The following is a 21,646-nucleotide window of genomic DNA, read 5'->3' on the forward strand; positions in this document are numbered from 1 at the left end:
GACACGGTAACTGCTCTTAAGATGTTTACAATCTAGAGGGTATATAACTTGCCTATAAAAATAAGAGCTTTGAACCTTTCAACTCATAAATATAAAAATGAAATATAAATCTAAATATAAAAAATATAAAATATAAAAATAGAAATTTAAAATAAAATTAAAATTTGGAAGTCTTACATTAATTAGAATGGGGTGTATGAAATAGAGGAGTTCAGTCCCAATAGAAATGTCACAAAAGTTCTACATGGATAGGCACTGAAAATTTGAAGAAATGACCTCCTTATTGCTCTTTATATACACTTCACATATGGGTGTTATATTCAATGTATACATATTTCTCTGTTCTATACATAAAAGAAAAGAATAGCATGCTTTGGAGTCAAAAAGACTTATGTTTGAATCTTGGCTTTCCATAGTTAATGTATCATCTTGGCAAGCTATTCAACTTTCTTGGGCCTCAGTTTCCTTACTTATAGTGGTACAAATATCTATGTCACAGAATTGTTACAAGAATGAAAAGAAAGAATGTATAGGACAGCAGTTGTGCCAGGCCTTTACAGGTACACTAGCTCAGTATTATTTTACTCAGTCATTATGCAAAAATTGGAATTGCAACTGTTCATTTACTGTGTCAGCCTTTCCTTTCTTTTAAGAAAAGAGGCATGTCTCTCAAAACCCAATCTAGAACTGAATAGAAAAGAAAAATCCAGATTTGGCCTTCATCATTTTTTTTAGCACTTTCTTACTGTTCCAGGTTTAGTTTATATTTTCCGTATGTCTGTTCCAGAATCAGCCATTTATGCAAGAAGCCTCGGCACCTTCTTATTGCAAAAGGTATTTGAATCCCATATCTGGGTACTAGGTACTCTCACTGCTGCAGGGTCATTGTTCCCATGCCTTCCCAGTGGACAAAGCTAGGAAATACATGCATACACATGAACACCTGCACATCCTCCCCATCTACATTTTTTTCTGTCTTTATATATTGAGAACCATGAGTTCACCCTTCTGACAGAACACCATGGTATTTATTCTAGCCTTCTTCCTTTCTCTGATGCTTTTCTGAATAGGCCTTTTCGTTATAACTTGCATATATAACCCTGGCAATGTTTCCCATACATATAAAAAATTATTTAAATCACTCAGCAGAGAGAATAAAAAAATGAAATACAAACCATAACAAATGAATCTAACTATTATAAATGAATTATGTAACATATTGAAGGGGGTAGGGAAGACAAAAAATACACTAAGTAACTTTGAAAAACAGCATTTCGAATATATAAGTCTAACAACAAAAACAACTGTACACACTGTACTCTGGGTAAAAAATTTCTTTGGGATTTTAAAGTGGGCGGAGTATACAACTGAGGTTTGGCATTGTAGGGAAAGCCCAAATTCCTTGATTAGCTGCCTTTTGAAAGTTAGATATTTAGAGGTACTTAAATATTAGTGTTGTATACTTAGTGCAAATGGAATTTGATCCCCTTATAAGTAGAGCTAAAATATACCTCCGTAGTCACCTGGACTAGTCTTTTTATTTTACAGATTCAAAAGTGGAACTCAAGAGACATAGTGGTACAGTGAAGACTAGAGACCATGTTCTGCGCCTTTCCTGCATTACACACTACCTTTGGTTGAAAAGTTTCCAAATAATAGGTTAAAGTGAGATGAGTATAATTTGGTTCAGTGTTGAGTTAAATAGTGATTAATGCATGCTTTGCATAGATTACTTACAGAATTTTAACTTGTTCCCAAGAAAACCTTATTGCAATGGACTATAGGATCAGAATTTTAAATATTTTTAAAGAAGTTTTCATTGTCTTGGCATTTTTGTAAACATGTAAATTTCTATGGAGTTTTAAAAATTTCAAGTCAGAAAAATGTTTGATTCACTATTATTTGGGATCTTCTTCAACTCAATTTCAAAATATTTGGAAACAACATACTGAACAATATTTTATATTATCAGATTAGTTTTATATACTTTTTAAAAACAAAAAGTATGAAGGGCCTATAAACAGGTGTCTCAGAAAGTTAAGAGTATGTATTTTAAAACGTTTAACTGACACAAGTGTCAGAGTATTTTGGCTGAACCACAAGAAGACCCTGTAAGATGAGAACAGATATGCTGGAACACAGCCAGATTGTACTATCTTCCCTACAAAGAAAAGTTTAAGTTGATAGTATTTTAAGACAATAAGACTTAATTAACCCAGACATTTTGTTTAATTTTAAAAGTGAACATGTCCTGGTTTATTTAATACCTACGACAAAAATACTGCTTCTTCTATATAATCTTTCTTCTAAGAACTAGATCCTAACTTAAGATTTCAATCACAGATAAGAATAGTTTTTTTAAAGGTGATTCTTAGGTAATTATCATTTTGACAACATATTATATTTTCAAACACACTTCAGACCTTGGATTTATACTATGGTACAGATATGTGAGTATTAGTTTCATGTGCTGGTCTCCAGTGAAGCTAAATGTCATCTATCACTTTCTTCTTTATTATTTCCTCTTTTTCTTAGAAGTCTTTAAAATAACAAATTGGCACAGATGGTGTGGCTTCCTTTAGTATGCATTTGTAGAGGGTCTTTGCTTCATTATTTCTTGCTCATCTTCAAGTAACTATACAGGAAACTCTTCACTGAGCAATAATCTGCCTTCTAAACTTCTTTCTGAAAACTCAAGTTGCAGCTACTCTAATTTCTAAGCAAGCAAAACACTGCTAGTCTTTTTCCAATAGCAGGAAAGTTTACATATTTATGTCTTCTTGAAGCTGTAATAGTAATATGATCTAGACATCCTACAGTTTTTTCCCTTGCTTTTTTTATATGGAGTAGCTGTTTATTAGTAAGAGACCCAAATAACACAAGAACAGTAGTGCAGACAGGTCTCATGGAAGAACCAAACCTGAAAGTAACTGTGAGTACAGTGGCTCTCTGCTAAGGAGGCTGACTGCCCCTTAGAGCAAGCTGCTCTTGTGGTAACTCTGTTTTTGCTTCAGGATCAGGTTGGTTTGGTCAATCATGTGCAATTTGAAGGACCAGTTTTTCAAATTCGGGCACAAGGATCACCTTGAGGAGCTATAAAACAATTCAATGGTAGGTCTCTGTTTGGATCTGAAGTCCCATTACATAAATTTTCACTTAAATGCACATGACTAAGGACCACTTACCGGTAACTTGCTAAATGAACTAGTAAGAGTTACTAACTTTGATATTCATGAATTTAAATTAATTTACTGAAGATTCTGAAATCCTAGCAAGAAGTCTAGCAAGATATCTTGGTTGCCTTGCATCACTGGACAGTGTTGTAAACCTACTGGGCACATTTTAAACTTCAGCAATGGGAAAGGATGTTTTTTAACTGGTGGAATGCCAGAATTATCTTGATTTGTGGTTTTCAGTTGCTGATACTGATTTTCTACTTTGTTCAAAATTGTTTATCAAAGGTACATAGTTTTGTGTTTACTGGTTTGTTCTACTTGGTCAGGCAAGATTATTTTGATCATGGTGTGACACACATAAACCTTCATTTATTTTTTAATTAGGTGAGGGAAAGCCTAGAATTAGCATTTTATACAGGTTCAGAAATGTAGTTCGTTTATGAAAGGAATGTATCTTCAAATGGATATGTTTTTTTTTCTTTATAGATGTTTTATTTTCAGTGTCTGAGAATGTTTTTTATAATATAATGAATGTTGACCAATAATGGCTCAAGTGAAAGTAGTTATGTTAAGGGAGGAATTCATGTATAATTCTAAATAACCTATGACTTGGCTATCAACTTTGCCACAAAATTTGCTCAAATACAACCTTTTAAGGTAGCTTGCAGATTAGAAATACAGATTAGAAAGTACTGATATTTACTACACATTTCATTAGTTTTATCTGCCCACACTTAATAGTATTTTCTGCTTCACCATCATATATAGTTGAGAAAACTCTAGAAGAGAAGGAAATTCTACTGAATGTAACAATATTTTTACTCTTTTCCACTGTTCTTTCTTCCTTCCTGATGTTCGAAGACTTACTTCATCCTTTCATCCTTTCCTTTTCATTTAGAGTGATTCTTTTAGCCATTCATACAGGGTAGGTTTGCTGGGCATAAACTAACTTAGTGTTCCTTCATTTGGAATGTTCTGATTTCTTCTTTATTCTTGAAGGATATTTTCTCTGGATATAGAATTCTAGGTTGACAATTCCTTGCCTTCAGCAGTTGAGAAGTGCCCCATTTCCAGCTGGCCTCCATGGCTTCTTAAAAGAAACTGTGTCATCCAAAATGTTTCCTCCTACAGGTAAAAGTACATATTGCTTCTCTCTAGCTGCTTTCAAGATTTTGGTCTCTATTTTTTAGGTGTTTGACTATAACATGTCTTAGCATGTATTTCTTTGAGTTTATCCTCTTTGGGGTATAGGTTTATGTCTTCAGCCAAATATTGGAAATTTTCATCCATTATTTCTTGAATAATCCTTTCATCACTCCTGTAATTCTGATGATATAAACATTAGATCCAAACAGGGTGCTTAGACTGTGTTCTTTTTTTTCAGTCTATTTTCCTTCTGTTGACATACTGGATAAATTCTATTGTTCTCACTGATTCTTTCTTCTGTCCTTCCATACTGCTACTGAGTGTATTGCATTTAAAATTTTAGTTATTGTATTTTCACTTCTAAATTTTCCATTTGGTGCTTCTTTACATTTTCTACTTCAACAAAGAGACAGCATTTTTTCCCATCTTCTTATTTACTGAAGTATAATGAGATATAATATTATATGTTGCAGTAGTACAAAGTGATGATTTGACATTTGTACACAGTGAAATGATTACCACATTAAGTCTATTTACCATCTCTCACCATACAAATTTACATTATTTTTCTTGTAATGAGAACTCTTAACATTTTCTTTCTTAGCAACTTTCAACTTTGGACTACAATATTATTGACTGTAGTCCCCAAGCTGTACCTTGTATCCCCATGAATTATTTATTTTACAACTGGAAGTTTATATCTCTTGATCATCTTCACTCATTTCACTTTCCCCCAACTCCCTGCCCCTCTGGCAAGTGCCAATCTATTCTGTGTATCTGAGTTTTATTTTGTTTGTTTATTTTGTTTTGTTTTTTAGATTCCAGATAAAAGTAAAATCATAGTTTCTGTCCTTCTCTGACTTGAAAAATATTTATTTTGCAATACTAAGTACATTGTCTTCATATCTTATGCATATTTTCAAATATTCTACATCCTTGTGTTATTATAATCATTTCTGTGATTATTCTATGACTGAGACATGTTAAATCTTCCATGATGATTGTAGACTTGTTCCTTGTAGATTATGTAGATTGCTAATTTTTTCTTCATTTATTTTTGAGGCTTTGTTATTATTAAGTACAAACACATTAAAAATCATATTTTATTAGTGAATTTAATCTTTCATCATTATAAAGTGATATTATCTAAACATTTTAGCCTTAAAGATGGTATCAACTGAAGTTAATTTAGCCATGCCCACTTTTCTGTTAGTATTTTCATGGGAAATAATATGTGTCTATGTATCTTTACCATGTATTTGCCATTTTCTCTGTTCTTCTTACATCTCAGAACTTCACCTTACACCTAAAATCTATCCTTTAAAATATGCTTTAGTAAGGGTCTACTTATAACAAATTTTGTGTTTTATTGCCTCAAACTTGACTGAAATTGTTACCTTATTTCACCTTTCTTAAAAGATAGTTTTGCTAAGTATAGAACTCTGTGTTGGCAGACATCTTTTTACTATGTCTGGCTTCCGTTGTTGTTACTGAGAATTCAACAGCCTATCTAAATGCCAATCTCTCAAACATAATCTGGTTTTTAAAATTTACTTTTAAGAGTTTTCTTTTTGTCTTGGATGTTCTGCAATTTTACCATAATGTGACAGGAGGTAGATCTATTTATCCTTCTGGAAATTTATTGGTCTTCTTTAGTCTGTGGTCTGCTGTCCTTCATAAATTCTGAAAAAATCTCAGCCATTACCTCTTCAAATATTACTGCTTCCCTAATCTCTCTTCTCCTAGAATTAAGACATGTATTGGACCTGCTCATTCCATCTATCATGTCTTCTATCCTGTTTTTGTATTTTTCTATCTTTGTCTTTCTGAGACGTATTTAGTATAATTTCCCCCATTATCTAATTCATTAATTCTTTCTTCAACTCTGTTTACTTTACTGTTAAACCCATCCTTTGAATTTGAATTTCTATTATCCTATTTTTTCATTTTATAAGTTCATTTGGTTCTTGTTAAAATCTGTTGGTTATATTTTATTCTCTCAGAGCAGATAATTTCAGTTTGTCTATTTTTTTCTTTAAACATGACAAATGGTTATTTTATAATATGTATTGATTAGCAAGAGTTCCTCTATAAACCCAGTTGTGGCTTGAGGTTTCTCAGGCTATACAATATCTGAATTTAAACTGTAAAATTACAAGTCAGCATGTGGTTACTACTTTTCACGGGAGAGACAATCCTCCATTCCCCCCCATCCCTAGCCAAGGCTCCTCTGCTTGCTAACTCCTGGGGATGGTAGGGATGGTAGAGAATTTTTTAGTTCATCACATAGCCAAGATGTAATCCAGACTAGGGGAGGATCTGCTATCTCTGGCAGTCCTAGGCTTTGTTTCTTGTCAGAGGCCTGAAAACCACATCTTACATTACCTTGGTTAGGCACATGTCCTCAAGGCCAAAGAATCTCCTATGGTGTGCTCTGCTTACCTCTATGGGTTCCTTCCTGTTTTTACTTAGATTTTGATCTATCAATGTCTATCTAGTTAGCTCTTTAAAGCATTCAAGAATATTTATTTATTTTTAAATCTAGCATCATTATTTTCAGTGAGAAAGTTAGTCCAAACAATCTTTTTCCATATTGCTACCAGACGTATTCCTAAGGTATGTATCAATGATGTTTTCAAAGCTTCCAGGATAAGTTTCAAATTCCTTGACTTAGTACACAGAGTCCTTGATAGTCTTTCCCTTGTTTACTTTTCTAATTTTGTTTTCTGCAAACACTGCTCGTTCAAATCTCTGTGGTTTCACGCATGTTGATTGTTTTGTTTGAAGTACCTTTATTTACCTCTTCTTTGCCTAATTAACCCCTATTGGATCTTTGTAACTCAAACCAGTTCTGTTCCACTCAGAAATTCTTCTAGGACTTCTCTCTCTGACTTGGATGTTCCTCTTCAATGTTTCCACATAATTCTAGGTTTACAGCCTATATCAGACTACAAAGAATTTGTGTCTCACCCACTAAGCTATAGGCACTTTTCACACAGAGATAGTCTTATTCAAGTTTGCAACCGCATTCCTGCAGAGTTTGCTGAATGGACAAATGAACAGGGCTACAAAATGAAGGGGATGATTATGTGATTTCAAAAATTCTTTGTTAGAATAAAATTTGTCCTATTTTAGAAATCTTAACTACTACTCTCCTGTGGCTACTACTAGACTTTTATCTAAGCTCCCATATTCGGTCATCCAGATTCTCTGATCTGCATACCCTGACTCATCTGCCCAGATTGTCTAGTTTTGATATCTTATTTGGATAATCTCTCTGAATTTGAACTCTTGCTAGGCAGCTTCTCCTCTGACTCTTCTTGAATTTGATTGTTTGCATGCTCCTCCTTCCCTTTGCTAATGTTCCAATTTTTGATCCCCAATCCCTCTAATTTATAATCCTGCCACTTCAACATCCTTCTGTTTTTACAGCACTGTGCTTAAATCCTGGCAAGGCAGGCTAAATAATTTAATTAGTTTATTAGGAGGGGGAGAAAAGAGGAATTTTAGAGGTGGAAGAAAAGATTCTAGTCCAATTTCCTCATTTAACAGGTGAGGAAGAAGGTGAAACATTCCATGTTTAGTCCCTGGAAGGGCAGGAAGGGGAGCTCTTTACTTTCACTGCTCTTTCCAGCTGACCATGGTTACTTAGGAAAGTACAAATTTTACTTGAGTAAAAATTTTAAATCAAGTGAAAGAATCACAGTACATATATATGTTCTAGTACACACACACACACACACACATACACACACACACATATATGGAGAGAAAGAGAGGCTTACAAACACTAAAAATACTCTCATCATTTATCTGTTTTGGGGAGTTCTGCACATTGAATTATGTTATTGGTTTATTGTACCAAAATATAATTTGTTGGTTTCTAAGTAGATTCTTCAGTTGAAGTCACAATATAAAATTAAAAGTAGGTTCAATTATATCAACAGTATATGGAAATTCTAATTCTGGTTTAAAAAACTACTAAAATTCAATATATGCATCATACAAATGGTCAGAAATGGTTATTATTTGCTTCATCTATGTTTTGGAAAATAGAAGGATACTTTCTATTGATTAATGGGCAAAAAAATTTACAGTTCATTTCAAACTTTTCATTGAATTTATTTTGCAGCTCATGTATTTTTAAAAACAGCATCAAGAGAACAGACTATTACAAATAAACCTAAACTCACCAGTATCCTCCCAGCAGCTCTTAGTCTTCCCTTCCCCATCGCTGCTCCCTGGCAACACTGTCTGGTCTGTTGGCACGTCATCCTCCGGCACACCCCCTTCGCAGTCTGCAGCATCTGTAATACTTTCTTCTTCCACAATATGGAGTTTGTCCTCATCATCTGAATCTGAATTTGCTTCTACCACAGTATTATAATTTGTAACTGTAATATAAACAAGATACAAATAGTCAAAACCAACTAGTGTAAAAATAAGTTTTTGTACCTCAGTAAAAAGAAATTTTAAAAAGTCCTCAAAACAGATTATGATTCAATAATATTTTCTTTTAGACATAATATGTAAATAACTAATTTGACAACACACACACACACACACACACACACACACACACACACACACACACACACATAACTGCACTAATTAGATGCTAGATGGCCAAAATGGCAAATAATAGCAGCTATACTTACTGAATACTTACTGTATTGCACAAGTGTTCTATAAATAGTAACTTATCTAATTCTTAAACAACCTTACAGCAACCATATGAAACAGAGTATCTACTTATCATCTACTACCATATCCCTGTTTAACAGAAGTGGAAACCAAAACATGGAGAAGGTATGCAACTTGTCCAAGATCACACAGCTGGGAAGCGGCATGGCCGGGATTTGAACCACAGCAGTCTGTTTCCATTCATACCCTTCCTTCTTAAACACTAAACATCCTCTCTAAGCATAGTAAGCTTATTCTATATGATACTGCTTATGTACAATTAGGGATTCAAATCTTTAATGCATTTCAATTAAAGAAAAGAGATCATCTCTCCTAATAAAATAGCAGTATGTCATCAAATTTACCATAGCAAAAGTACTTTCAAGTCGTAAATTAGGCCCATGCATTTCATATTGCACACTGACTTTAGAAAGAATCAACCAATTCAGCCAAATTTTTACATAAGTAGGGCATGATTTAAGGAGTGCTGGTTATGTAAGTCTGTACTTCTGGAAAAGATAACTGATATTCAAAAGTTTTCAAATGGGTACCATTTCCATATTTTTAATAAATTTCAGTAAAATTTAATATCAGCATATTAGAATGATATATAAGTACTTTGAATGACTACAGCTCATAGAACCTTGAGTAATAGTTGAGAGGAAAACTCTCTAAAACAAGTAATACAGTATATTCAATACTTTTAATAACCATTGTATAAATTATTTAGTACTTCATTGGGTGGTCACTGGAATACCCTTTTTCAACAATTTGCCGTGATTCATACATGCTAAGATAAGACTGAGATGAAGGGAGAAAAAGAAAGCTTTGCTATGCTTAGATAATCACTTCCAGATATTCTTTTCATTTCTTTCTTAAGTTTTCAGTCATTCTTGAAAGAAGATAATCACCAAAATGCTTAAATGATACGTCTGTTCATATCCCCCTTCCCTTATAAATACACGCGCACACACACACACACACACACACCTGAGAACATGAAGGAAGACACACAATCAGGAGATACAGATGTCTATGTCACAGTGAGAACAAATAATCACAAATCTCCAAAACTGCTTTTATAGACCTTGGGATGACCCCCTCTGTTCAAGAGTACCCGAGTTCCCCTTTTACCCACATTAGGAATCTTTAACATCTTGTGTCAGAAGAAAAATATCAACTCTTGTTGTATCATTAACATTTTAGGTTGGATACATTTTTTCCAGATTTTTTTCCCAAGAACAACCCATTTTCTAATTGTATTATAAAAGTAATACATGTTCATTGTAAAAAAAATTTAGAAAGTATGAAACTTGTAAGATTACTAAAAGCCTCCACCTCCAGATTTTTCTTCCTTGACTCACTCTTTAAAGATAATAGCAAATTTTATTAGTTAATTTATGTACTAGGTAGCATGATACTGTCATTTTATATACCTTATCCTATCTAATTATAACACAGACCTCACTTATTTACATCTATTTAATATAAATATTACAGATGAACATATGTATATGTATGTATACTTAAATACAAACATATGGGATCACATTATACTGTTTTGCCACTTAATAACATATCTTGGAAATTTTTTCCATACTGTACAAGTGAAGCATCCTAATTTTCCTCTGGATGGTTACACAGCATTTCCTTCTACAGATACATTTTAACCAATCACCTATTAATAAAATTTAGTTTGTTACCAGTGTTTAAGCATTAGTAACAATGTCATAATAAATTTTCTTTTAAAAATATAATTGGCTATTCCTTAATTACATTTTTATTATGAGTAAAATTGCTAAGTCAGAGGGAAAACTTACTTAGTAGATATATATGAAAACATGCTCCAGCCACACGATGAGCGGAGTAAATTGGAAATTGTGCCTATGGATAAAGGGAATGATTCTCAAAAGTTTGTCCTAATTGGAACAAGGTTTCCTGATCAACTTTTAAATGAAAATAAGATGGAAATATATGTATGTTCTGAATGAGGAATTTTATTGGCTGATGATGCACAAGGCTATTAACTTTGATTTTTACTTTCAAGGGCTTCTCATTAGTAATCTACTAAATGACTTCTAAAGTCATTTAAAGTTGATATGGTATATAAGTTATTTATATGCCATAAATTAAAATTAAAACACAGCTAGTATTTACTGAGGATTAATTGATTATCTATTCCAGTAGATCTGGCCACCATGTGAAGTTCAGCTCACTGAAATGCTCTCACTATGCTTGGTCACACAAAGAGAGCTGAAATTCCTCTCATTTTGAGAAAGGAGGTTTTAGTGCCTCTTCAGTATCTTGAGTTGGCCGTGGCTTTATATTGAGGATATTCCTGCCTTTTAATGATATAATTCTGTAGGTAGTTTATTAAATCATTATTAATTTTGTTAACCATAGGTTGTTTGACTAACCCTAGTTTGTAGATGTAATGATTTATATTTATTTTGGGCTTGGAAAATTTCCAATAATTAGTCTTTAAGACATATATTCTATATGATTCAAGTATTTGCTTGAATGCTTCATAGTTTTCACTAAGTTCTTTTTACCCTGAGCTGCAGGTATTTTATTCTGCCTGGGTCAACCATAGCCCCAAACACTCTGAGAAGACCTGTCACTTTCTACTGGCAAAACTCCTTCTTGTCCCCTAATATAAGCTGCCATTGTGGTATGGGAGCTTATAGATCAAATACTCAAAACACAAATACTGCATATATTTTATAGTTATATTGTGACTCTTCCCAAAGCAAGTTTGAATGTGTGGTATAAAACCTGAAGAAATTAAAAACAACAACAACAAAAAACCCACTAAGCTAAGAGTGGTAATACTGGCTAAAATGTAAAAAAGACCAAAAACTATTTTCCAGTTTCTCACTGTTTTCTGCTTCATAGTCAGTTAGCTGAGAGAAAAAGCACTGAAAATTGCTTATATTGATTATTGTAACTTAAATAGGCAAGTTTCCCTGAGTTTTTGATTATATTCTTTTGTGGATTTACAGAACGAATTTAAAAAACAGAAACCCTGCACCAAAAGTACAGAGAAGGATGTAGACCCCTGATAAATTCCAATAGCCAGTGACAGTGTCACTTACCTCAGCTGTCTGTCCATATACCTCCATACACCTTTATGCTGTTTAGCCTTTGGCTAAATATAATAAAATATAGTTTGTGTAAAGAGTGGTAGTTCTTAATAAAACAAGTGATCATCACCTCTTGGTTCTCAGTTTTAATTAAAATAAAATTTCAAGAAAGCAAAGATAAAGGAAAACAGAAAAAGTGCACATTTAAAATATCTTTAAATAAAATTTACAATACACAATATGAACTTAAAGGATTCAATAGAAAAATGGTAACATTTTCAATGCCTTCTCATTGTCACTAGAAAGTCCTTAAGAACACACTGACTTCTTGGTGGTCATTCTTGTAGGGCTATTAGTTGCTAACACTTAATGTTGGTATAACTACCCACTGCCTAAGATGATTGTGAGGATCTAATGATTTAAAATGTATTGTGCTTACTACCCCTATGTATATTGCAGAACTATTTACAATAGCCAAGACATGGAAGTGTCCATCGGTAGATGAATGGATAAAGAAGTGGTACATATACACAATGGAATATTATTCAGCCATAAGAAGAAAACAAATCCTACCACTGGCAACAACATGGATGGAGCCTGAGGGTATTATGCTCAGTGAAATAAGCCAGGCAGAGAAAGAGAAGTACCAAATGATTTCACTCATCTGTGGAGCATAAGAACAAAGGAAAACTGAAGGAACAAAACGGCAGCAGACTCACAGACTCCAGGAAGGGACTAGAAGCTACCAAAGGGAAGGGGATGGGGAGGGTGGGTCGGGAGGGAGAAGGGGATTAAGGGGCATTATGATTAGTACACATAATGTAGGGGGTCACAGGGAAGGCAGTACAGCACAGAGAAGACAAGTAGTGACTCTATAGCATCTTACCATTCTGATGGACAGTGACTGCAGTGGGGTGAGGGGTAACTTGATAATATGGGTGAATGTTGTAACCACAATGTTGCTCATGTGAAATCTTCATAAGACTGTATATCAATGATACCTTAATAAAAAATTGTATTGTGCTTAGCTCAGTGTCTGACACATAGTAAAGATGGCTAGTCGTATTTACTTACTACTATCATTGTCCTTGTCATCACCTTCCTGAATTTTTACAATTCCTAAGAAGCAGGTAATTCTTAAAAGCATATACTTCAAAATATATCCACCTTTTCTGGACAAAAGAAAAAGAGAAGTTTTTCTAATTTTTCCCCTAACCCCAGTAACCTTTCTGAGGTTATGTAGCTAGTAAGTTGTAGAGTGGACTCAAATCCCGGTCTGCCCATATGCTTTAGTTATTATGTATAAAGCCTCCTGACCAATGATAAATATTCTTAAACTTGTATTTTTGTATCGAGCTTATTCTGGGGCCCAGAAATTCTATACTTAACAATATGCCACTAAACACGTTTTTCAAATGACTGAAGAATTTTAACCATTAGAATCTCATATTAATAAAAGACACAGTATAGCATAGGATAATATCATCAGTCTAGTCAATAAACCTCTAAAAGACTTTTACATAACATTATGTTTAGCCTTTGATTGCATATAGCACTGTATCAACTGTACTAATTAAACTCCCATATAAACATCTGTTTCTCAAGTAATATCAATTATAATAGAGAATTAGATAAATGAGATGAATATGGTTGAAAAAAGAGAGCAACAATCTCGGCTTCAGTTGTTAGGAGCAAGATCATGTAAATGCTTTCTAAAGAAAGAACCCCATTATACATGGTTTACTGTAGCTCTGAACACCAGGTTAGGCCCAGTTAGTGATGGACCGAAGGGAAGAGGAGGAGGGACAGATTTAACTCTCAGGTCTTCCCCTCCACTAGGTGATAACTGTGGCATGTGTTGATGAAAGCCACAGGCTGAGAGGCCACATCTTAACACAGTTTCAGTTTCACAAAGGCTTTTTTCTTTCTAGAGGCAGAGGTTCTGCTTACATGCCACTAACAGATGCCTAGCACCATCCTATTCATTCCTTCTAAATCCCCAAACACACTTCTGCATGGTAGAAAAGAAAGATAACATCTCTTGGGAAAAGATGTAAGACTGATCCTTAAAAACTAGAAGACTGCTGCTAACAAATTGTTCCATAGAAAGCAGACTAACCTACTGCCATAATTTGATAAACACCTAGACAGATATACTTTGAGTCATGTTTTCTAGAGTAATGGACTATAGTTAGATTAAGTAGTGGAGTATTTCACATATGTTAGTACTATGTTGACACCATCACAGTTTAGGCACAAATGCTATGGAATATAAAGTGGCGACAATGAGCAAGTATTTCCACTAGTCTTTAACATTAGTTGGGACAAAAACAACATCACTTAATATATTTTTCTAATTCTGAAGGGAGTCCCTGGCCTACTGCCTTTCACATAGAAGGTACAGAATTTACTGAATTGAATCTGGGGTCACACTTCTTTTGCTCTCAATGAAGAATTCAGTCAGTATACTTAAATGTTGCTGATGACTCAGGAAAATGAAGAGAAAATTGCAGTAATAACCAAAGAACTGGTAAGCTAGCACATGAAATGGAAAGGAGGAGTCACTTGACAATTCACAGGATTAGGGAAAATTTCTGCAAATAACATTATTCTGGAAAAGAGGAGCTTATGTTGTCCATAAATACTACAACCAGGACATACCGTAAATATTTGTTAATCTGGCTTTTGACCTAATTTATAGATATGACCAACTTACTATCTGTATGTATTTTACTGTATAATAAAGGTTATGATGTAATAAAATGCATATTTAATGTAACATATAAGTAATATAATAAATGTGCAATGTGTTTATTACGTAATTGTAATTTAACTCTTAAAAGTAGGCATGATAATGATTTTAGTGTGCCCTAAGCACTATGAACATGTTAGGTTTTAATAAATACTAATGGTTCAGCAAACTTTGGGGGAAGATTTTTAATCCTTCTCTAGGTAAAATCTTTCTTAATCTAGGGTGCCTATTAAATTGAACAATAATCATAGACTCTTTTTACATTTTCAAAATAATTTTCAAAACATAAATTTCAATGAAAGTCAACGATTCTGAAATTTGCCCCTGCAAGGGTTGGTGGTTTTTAAAGACTTCAGATACAAACTAATAATAGAATGAAAACTGATAGGCAAATGCAGGGGCAAGGGTTGCCATCATGTACAGAATCCTAGTTCTTATTTTCTCCCCTCTCTCATTATACAAAATAACTAAGTATTCATAGGATTTGTCTTTGGTGCTTTCCCAGGTCTTATTCTGGCTTTTCTCCCATTCTCCATAGGTCCCCTGTCTCTGTGCCTCCAACAAAAGCCATTCAAAAATTACGCTCCCCTTACCTTGACTTATAAAAACTCCCACTCACTCACTGAGCTCGTTTCAGTCATGGTTCCTACAGTTCACAAAGAGGTAGATGAAACAGTTTAACAGCAGAGTTCTTAGCCGACTAAACTGAATTTAGTCCCAGGAACAAGGTGGTCTTTTTTTGTGTGTGAAGAAAAGTACAGGACTAAAATAATTCAGTGAAACTATCAATATCTAGTCTTTCCTTCATAGGTACAATCTCCATTTATAAAAAGGATGCTTTCTAATTTATATGACTTGTTACTTATGGAATTCAGGCAGTATGACAAAATCTAAGTGTGAAGATGGAATTAAAAATTTGAACACAGAAATGACTGAGCCAAAAAAGTACAAATCTAAGCAAATAAGCTTAAAAACCTGGATGAAATAACTTTCTAGGAATATGTAAATGATTATATTCTTTATTATTTTATAGGAGTTATAAAATTATATTAGAGATAGCAAAGGTAGATCACAGAATTAACTTAGTAAGATATCAAATAGTTAACCACTCCAAAAATGCCAGATGTTTTCCCAGGTGAATTCCTTCACATCTCCAAGGACTGATAATTCTGTTGCTTTTGCAAGAGAGAAGAGCCAAAATTCTTTCTTTGAAGCCAGGATAACAACAGTTAACTAAAATCTCAGCAAGAACACACAAACCTCCCCCTGCCCACTACACACACACTCATAAACTCAGTCTGACTAGTGATCATTGATGGAAAAATCGTAGTACATTAAAAAATTAAGAAAGCATTATTCAACAGTAGGAAATGCATGAACTTGTTATATTAATACAGTAAAGTAGAAACAATACAATTTCTATAGACACTGGAAGGCATTTGATAAAATCTACTATTCCTTGCTGATTAATACTCTTTTCATAAATATAAAACTGAAGTCAGTATTGTGATAATTATGCATCAGAGGCAATTATCAGATAAATATGTTTAATGTCATTATTTACAGCATTTTAAAAGAACAAGCTAATTTTTAAAAGGAAAAAAGCACAAATACTGAAAAAGAGAAGGCAAAATTATTACTTTTTTGTGACATGATGACGTTTCTGAAAAACTTAAGAAAAATCATTGAAAAAGCTATTAGCAATTAGAAAATTTGGTAAATGACACTAATCATGAATTTAACAAGAAAAATGAATAAACCAACAATAACCTACTAAAAAACAGAATAATCTATTAATAATAGCAACTCAAAAACTAACATGTGAAGACAAAAAAAAAAGAAACATGGAGGACCTTACGAAGAAAACTATAGCACTCTATTGAGGGCCATGAAAGATGATTTGAATAAATGAAGAGAAATCCCATGTCTGAGATAGAATGATTTCACACTGTAAAGATGTTAATTCTACCAAAACTAATCTATAAATTCAATGTAATTCTTATCTAAATACTTTCATGACATTTTAGATGCTAAATATAAGTGATTTAGACCAAATGATTCTATAATTTATAAGGAGATGTAGGAGCACGATCTCTGGTATGAGACTGTCGTTCAAACCGCAGCTTCACCACTCACTGGCCAGGTTGCCTTGGGCAGATTTCTTAATCTTCTCATGCCTCAGTTCCCTCACTTCTAGAATGGGGATAAATCATGTCCCTAGTAGGGTTGTCACAATGATGAAAATAATTATATATGTAAAAATACTAGTATAGTACTGCACATTAAGCGCTCAATACATATTGTTAGTATTATTTTCTGGGGGAAAAAACCCCATAACAATATTCGAGAAATTCAGAAAAATAATAGTAATGGTGGTGGTAGGAGAACAAAGACTAGCCATACCAGGCAGAAAATGTATCTTGAAGCTATAGAAATGGAAACAGATTTATACTCGTACTGGAATAGGCAGACAATGGACTTGAACAGAATGCAGAAATAGATCCCTCAAACATATGGTTGGTAGTCTTGCTAATCAGATTTCCACCTCATAGCTTTAACCAAAATGAGATATATATGAATCAAAGATTTTAATTAAAAAATGGAATCATCAAAGTAATAGAAGAAAATATAGGCAAATTCCCTTACAGTCTTGGAATAAGGAGGGCTGTTATAATCATGACACAAAACTCAGAACTGTTCATAGAAAAAATTCAAGTCAACACAAATGACAAACTGAAAATATTTGCAATACAAGTTCCCAAAGGCTGGTTTCTTTACTATACAGAGAACTCTTAAATATCCATGAGAAAAAGATGAACCTCCCAATAAGAATATGCAAAGAGAATTCACACACACACAAATAAGACCGACAAATAAACATGTAACAAATTGCTCAAACTCACTTACTAAAGAAATACCTATTTTAATCTTATATTGTTATAATCACTTTTTGCATACACTATCAATTCTCTTGCCTTTCTCTGACTTCAAAATCCCTATTTTGGCTAAACCCCTATTCTGATTAAATCTCATTTTTTTCTAATTCTATACCTCAGTCCCCTTTTACTACAAAGCTTCTTGAAAAAGTTGCCTAAACTTGTCTCTTGTTTCTTCCTTTTCTCTCTTAAACCCACTCCAGTTACATTATTTCTGTCATGATTATGATGGACCTTTACATTGTTAAATCCAATTGTTATTATCTTATGTGACCTACTAGCAGCATTTGACATAATCCATCACTCCCTCCTTTTCAAAACAATCTGTTTTGGCTGTCTTTCTTTTCCTCCTAATTCCCTGACTGCTGCTATTCTATTTCTTTCCTCCACCTCTGGACCTCAATCTGGTCTTATGGCTCTAAATACCATATGATGACTCCCTGTTTTACATCCCAGCCCAAGCTTTTCCTCTGACCTACAGACTTGTATACCCAACTGGCTATTTGTTATCTCCACTTGGATGTCTAATGGGAAAATCTGCCATATCCAAAAGTCAACTCTTGATCCTCTCCCAGTCTTTATTTCAGCAAATGGAATTCTATTCTTCCAGTTGCTAAGGCCAAAAACCTTGGTGTTAGTTTTGACTCCATTTTCTCTCATACCCTACACATCTAATCTAGAGGGTAATGCCTTAAAATTTATTCAGCATCTAACCAATTACCAGTAATTCCCCACTGCCACCTCCCTGCTCTAAACTACCATCTCTCACCCAGAACATTGTAATTGGCTCCTATCAGGTCTCCTTGCTTCTACCTCTGCCTTCCTATAGACAGTTATCAACACAGAAGCCAAGAGGATCCTTCTAAAGCATTAGAGGAATCGTGTCACTTCCCTTCTTAGACCATCTAATTGGCTTCCCACCTTATTCACTGTACTCCAAAGGCCCTTCTGAGCTAGCTCCCACTCATCCCTTCTCTCTCAGACTTCATTCTCTACTGTACACTTGCTCCCTCATTCCAGATACACTGGCCTCTTGCTTCGAGGCCTTTGTACTTGATGTTGCTCCACCTGGAATGCTCTTCATGCATGGCTCAATTTCACCTCCTTAGTAAGGTCATCTATGACCCCTATTCACATCTACAGACTTGCCTCCCCACTGCCACAAGAGCACATTCACTCTCTCTTGTGATTTCTTTCTTTCTTTTAAGAATACTTATCACCAACTGCCATAATATTTTATTATTTTTTATTGCCTCTTCTCACTAGAATGTAAATTTCATGTGAGCAGGATTTTTTCTGTTTTATTCACTGCTGTGCCCCCTGAATATAGAACACTGCCCATAAATACTAATTGCTCAATAAATGATGCTTGTTTAGTAAACTGGCAAAAAAACATTCCAGTATTACACAGCATATGTGAGAGTTAAGGAAATAAGTACACTCTTACATGTTATTGTGTTAATTTGGCAATATTTATCAATATTTGAAATGTTTACCTGTTGATCCAGCAATTATCTTTGCTTTTATCCTACAATTTAACTTATACAAGTGTGCACATCTCTGCAAATATACACGTTTATCTGCAAACTTGTTTTTAATTACAAAAAACCTAAATAGCCACTGAAGATAATCCTTTTGTACTGATATAGAGAGGAGTCCTCAAAAATAGTTTGATCCCATTCTTGCAGAAAATGAAGACATATAGTATAAATACATGTACCTAAGTAACCAATGATATCTAGAAGGATTTTACAAATAGAGAAATAAGGTAATGAAAGATGACTTTTCTCCTAGCTTTTTCCTACTATACACTTAAAAAATGTTTTAAAGATAAGTTTTAACTATAAAGAAAAAGTCTGAAATAATACTCAGCATAGTGTTGCTAGTGGTTTCTTTCAATTTACACAAATGTTTTAAGAAATATTTTGTTATTTATCAATCCCAGAAGGCATTTTTTCCCTGATTAATGTTAAGACTCCCAGATTGGTAGCTAAACTGGTTATGAAAAATAAGATGAAGGAAGAGGATAAGAATTTTATTCTAATTTATTTCATTTGAGTTTCTCAGATTCCTTTAAGCTAGTATTATAGTGTGTATAATTTAAAAGTGTTGGCTGTGTGCTGGAAACCAGTACATACAACGGGAAAGGAAGTCATGGGATATGCAAAGAAAAGGTCATGAACCCCAAGGACATAGCCTGAGGATTGATCCTCCTTTGTATCCAGGGGAATAACAGTATACAATAATCCAAGTAAGGCTTAAAAGTACCCAATTCAGGGACCTCCTCTTCGGAAGCTTTCCTGAGGGCCAAATTTCAACAGAGGGGTACTATTGCCCTGAGTCTAGCCTTGTAAAGAAAGTCCCCCTACTCCTCTACTGGTCAAACATGGAAGAACAAGGATCATACCAGTAAAAATGAATTGGAAGTTATTTCGTAATGAAGCATTAACAACAAACAATCTACAGGTAATTAGAGTTTAGCTTTAAACATCACAACATGTTACAAGCTTGTGTTATCAAACTAGAGTGAATAATTTAGTTCCTCTCACCTAAGTGCTCCAGAAGGTTGGATAATGAAGACATATTTACAGTCTTTGCTTCTGACATACATGTACTATATATATATAAAATGAGTGATATACATTAAGTATTGAGAGAAATTTAAAGGTAATTAATTATATGCTAAGCTAAGATTTAGTTCCTCTCACCTAAGTGCTCCAGAAGGTTGGATAATGAAGACATATTCACAGTCTTTGCCTCTGACATACATGTACTATATATATATAAAATGAGTGATATACATTAAGTATTGAGAGAAATTTAAAGGTAATTAATTAAATGCTAAGTTAAGAGTGATGTAGAAAATAAACACTATAGGGAATTCCTACCTCATTGTGTATAATCTTTTTTATTCCTTGCTAATGTGCCAAAGAAATAAAATTTTAAATACTTTGGGTCTTTAAAACTTGAACATGTTGTTGGGAAGTTAAATGTATTTGAATTGTGGTACCAAAGAATTCTTGGTGTTTTGTTTTACTTGATTTATCTTAGAAACAATTAGAATGGCAATCATCTTTAGACAGAACCTACCCAGAAAATAAATAATATCCAATAAACAAGAAGATCATGTGAACTCACTACATTTTCATATAGTTTTATCTTAGAGAGTAAATGGACTTAGTGATGAAAGAAATGCTCATTCTTGGAAAAATACACATAAATGGAAACTTTAATATCATAGACAAAAACAGAGAAAAGGGTATTTAAATGTATTTTAGAGAAGTTATGATCTATTGAATTTCTACTACTGGCAGAAAGAAAAATTAATTCAATCAATGCTACTTGGTAGTTTTGCACCCTGATGAAACCTGCCCCACCAAATACTAAGTATTCAGCAGTTGATATGCATTGAACCAGTTAATCCTTAAAAGAGACATATGAAGAATTATTCTCATTTTACAGATAAGGAAATGGAGACTTAGAGAACTTACATAATTTGCCAATGGTATACCAGTTAGTACTAGAGCTAGGGTTCCAACCCATATCATGTGGTTTTTGAGACCATGCTCTAAACCCATGGACACTGCCTCTCTGAAGCAAGCAGAATATCAGAACCACTAAATGAGCAAAAAATCCTCAAAAAAACAAACAGAGCAAAAGAGAGGTTTGCAATGAATTATTAAACACTTTACTGACAAGTACTTAATGAAATATTTCTGAGCCATTCTGAATCTAAGAAAATACAGCTTAAAATATCCTTATCATTCATCTTTACAATAGAATGACAATGGAGGACATATATAACCACAAAACCTCAGTTCAAAGATTGTTTTATTCCCTTAATTTTAAATTTTGATTGCTCTCCATTGC

At 33.7% G+C, this 21,646-nt stretch overlaps 1 protein-coding gene across 6 annotated transcripts in view; it reads right to left on the reverse strand.

The window, feature by feature from the left end:
- The window catches only part of ZEB1 (zinc finger E-box binding homeobox 1), a 179,401-nt gene that overhangs the window by 43,586 nt on the left and 114,169 nt on the right, over nt 1–21,646 (reverse strand). For all 6 annotated transcript variants that reach the window (XM_037010358.2, XM_073228974.1, XM_073228973.1 and 3 more), the window contains exon 2: nt 8,516–8,716. In XM_037010358.2, the coding sequence (XP_036866253.2) occupies nt 8,516–8,716 (201 nt within the window). The remainder of the gene's footprint in view (nt 1–8,515; nt 8,717–21,646) is intronic.

The sequence above is a fragment of the Manis javanica genome, chromosome 2 (genome assembly GCF_040802235.1).
Source record: "Manis javanica isolate MJ-LG chromosome 2, MJ_LKY, whole genome shotgun sequence".
NCBI classification, from domain to species: domain Eukaryota; kingdom Metazoa; phylum Chordata; class Mammalia; order Pholidota; family Manidae; genus Manis; species Manis javanica.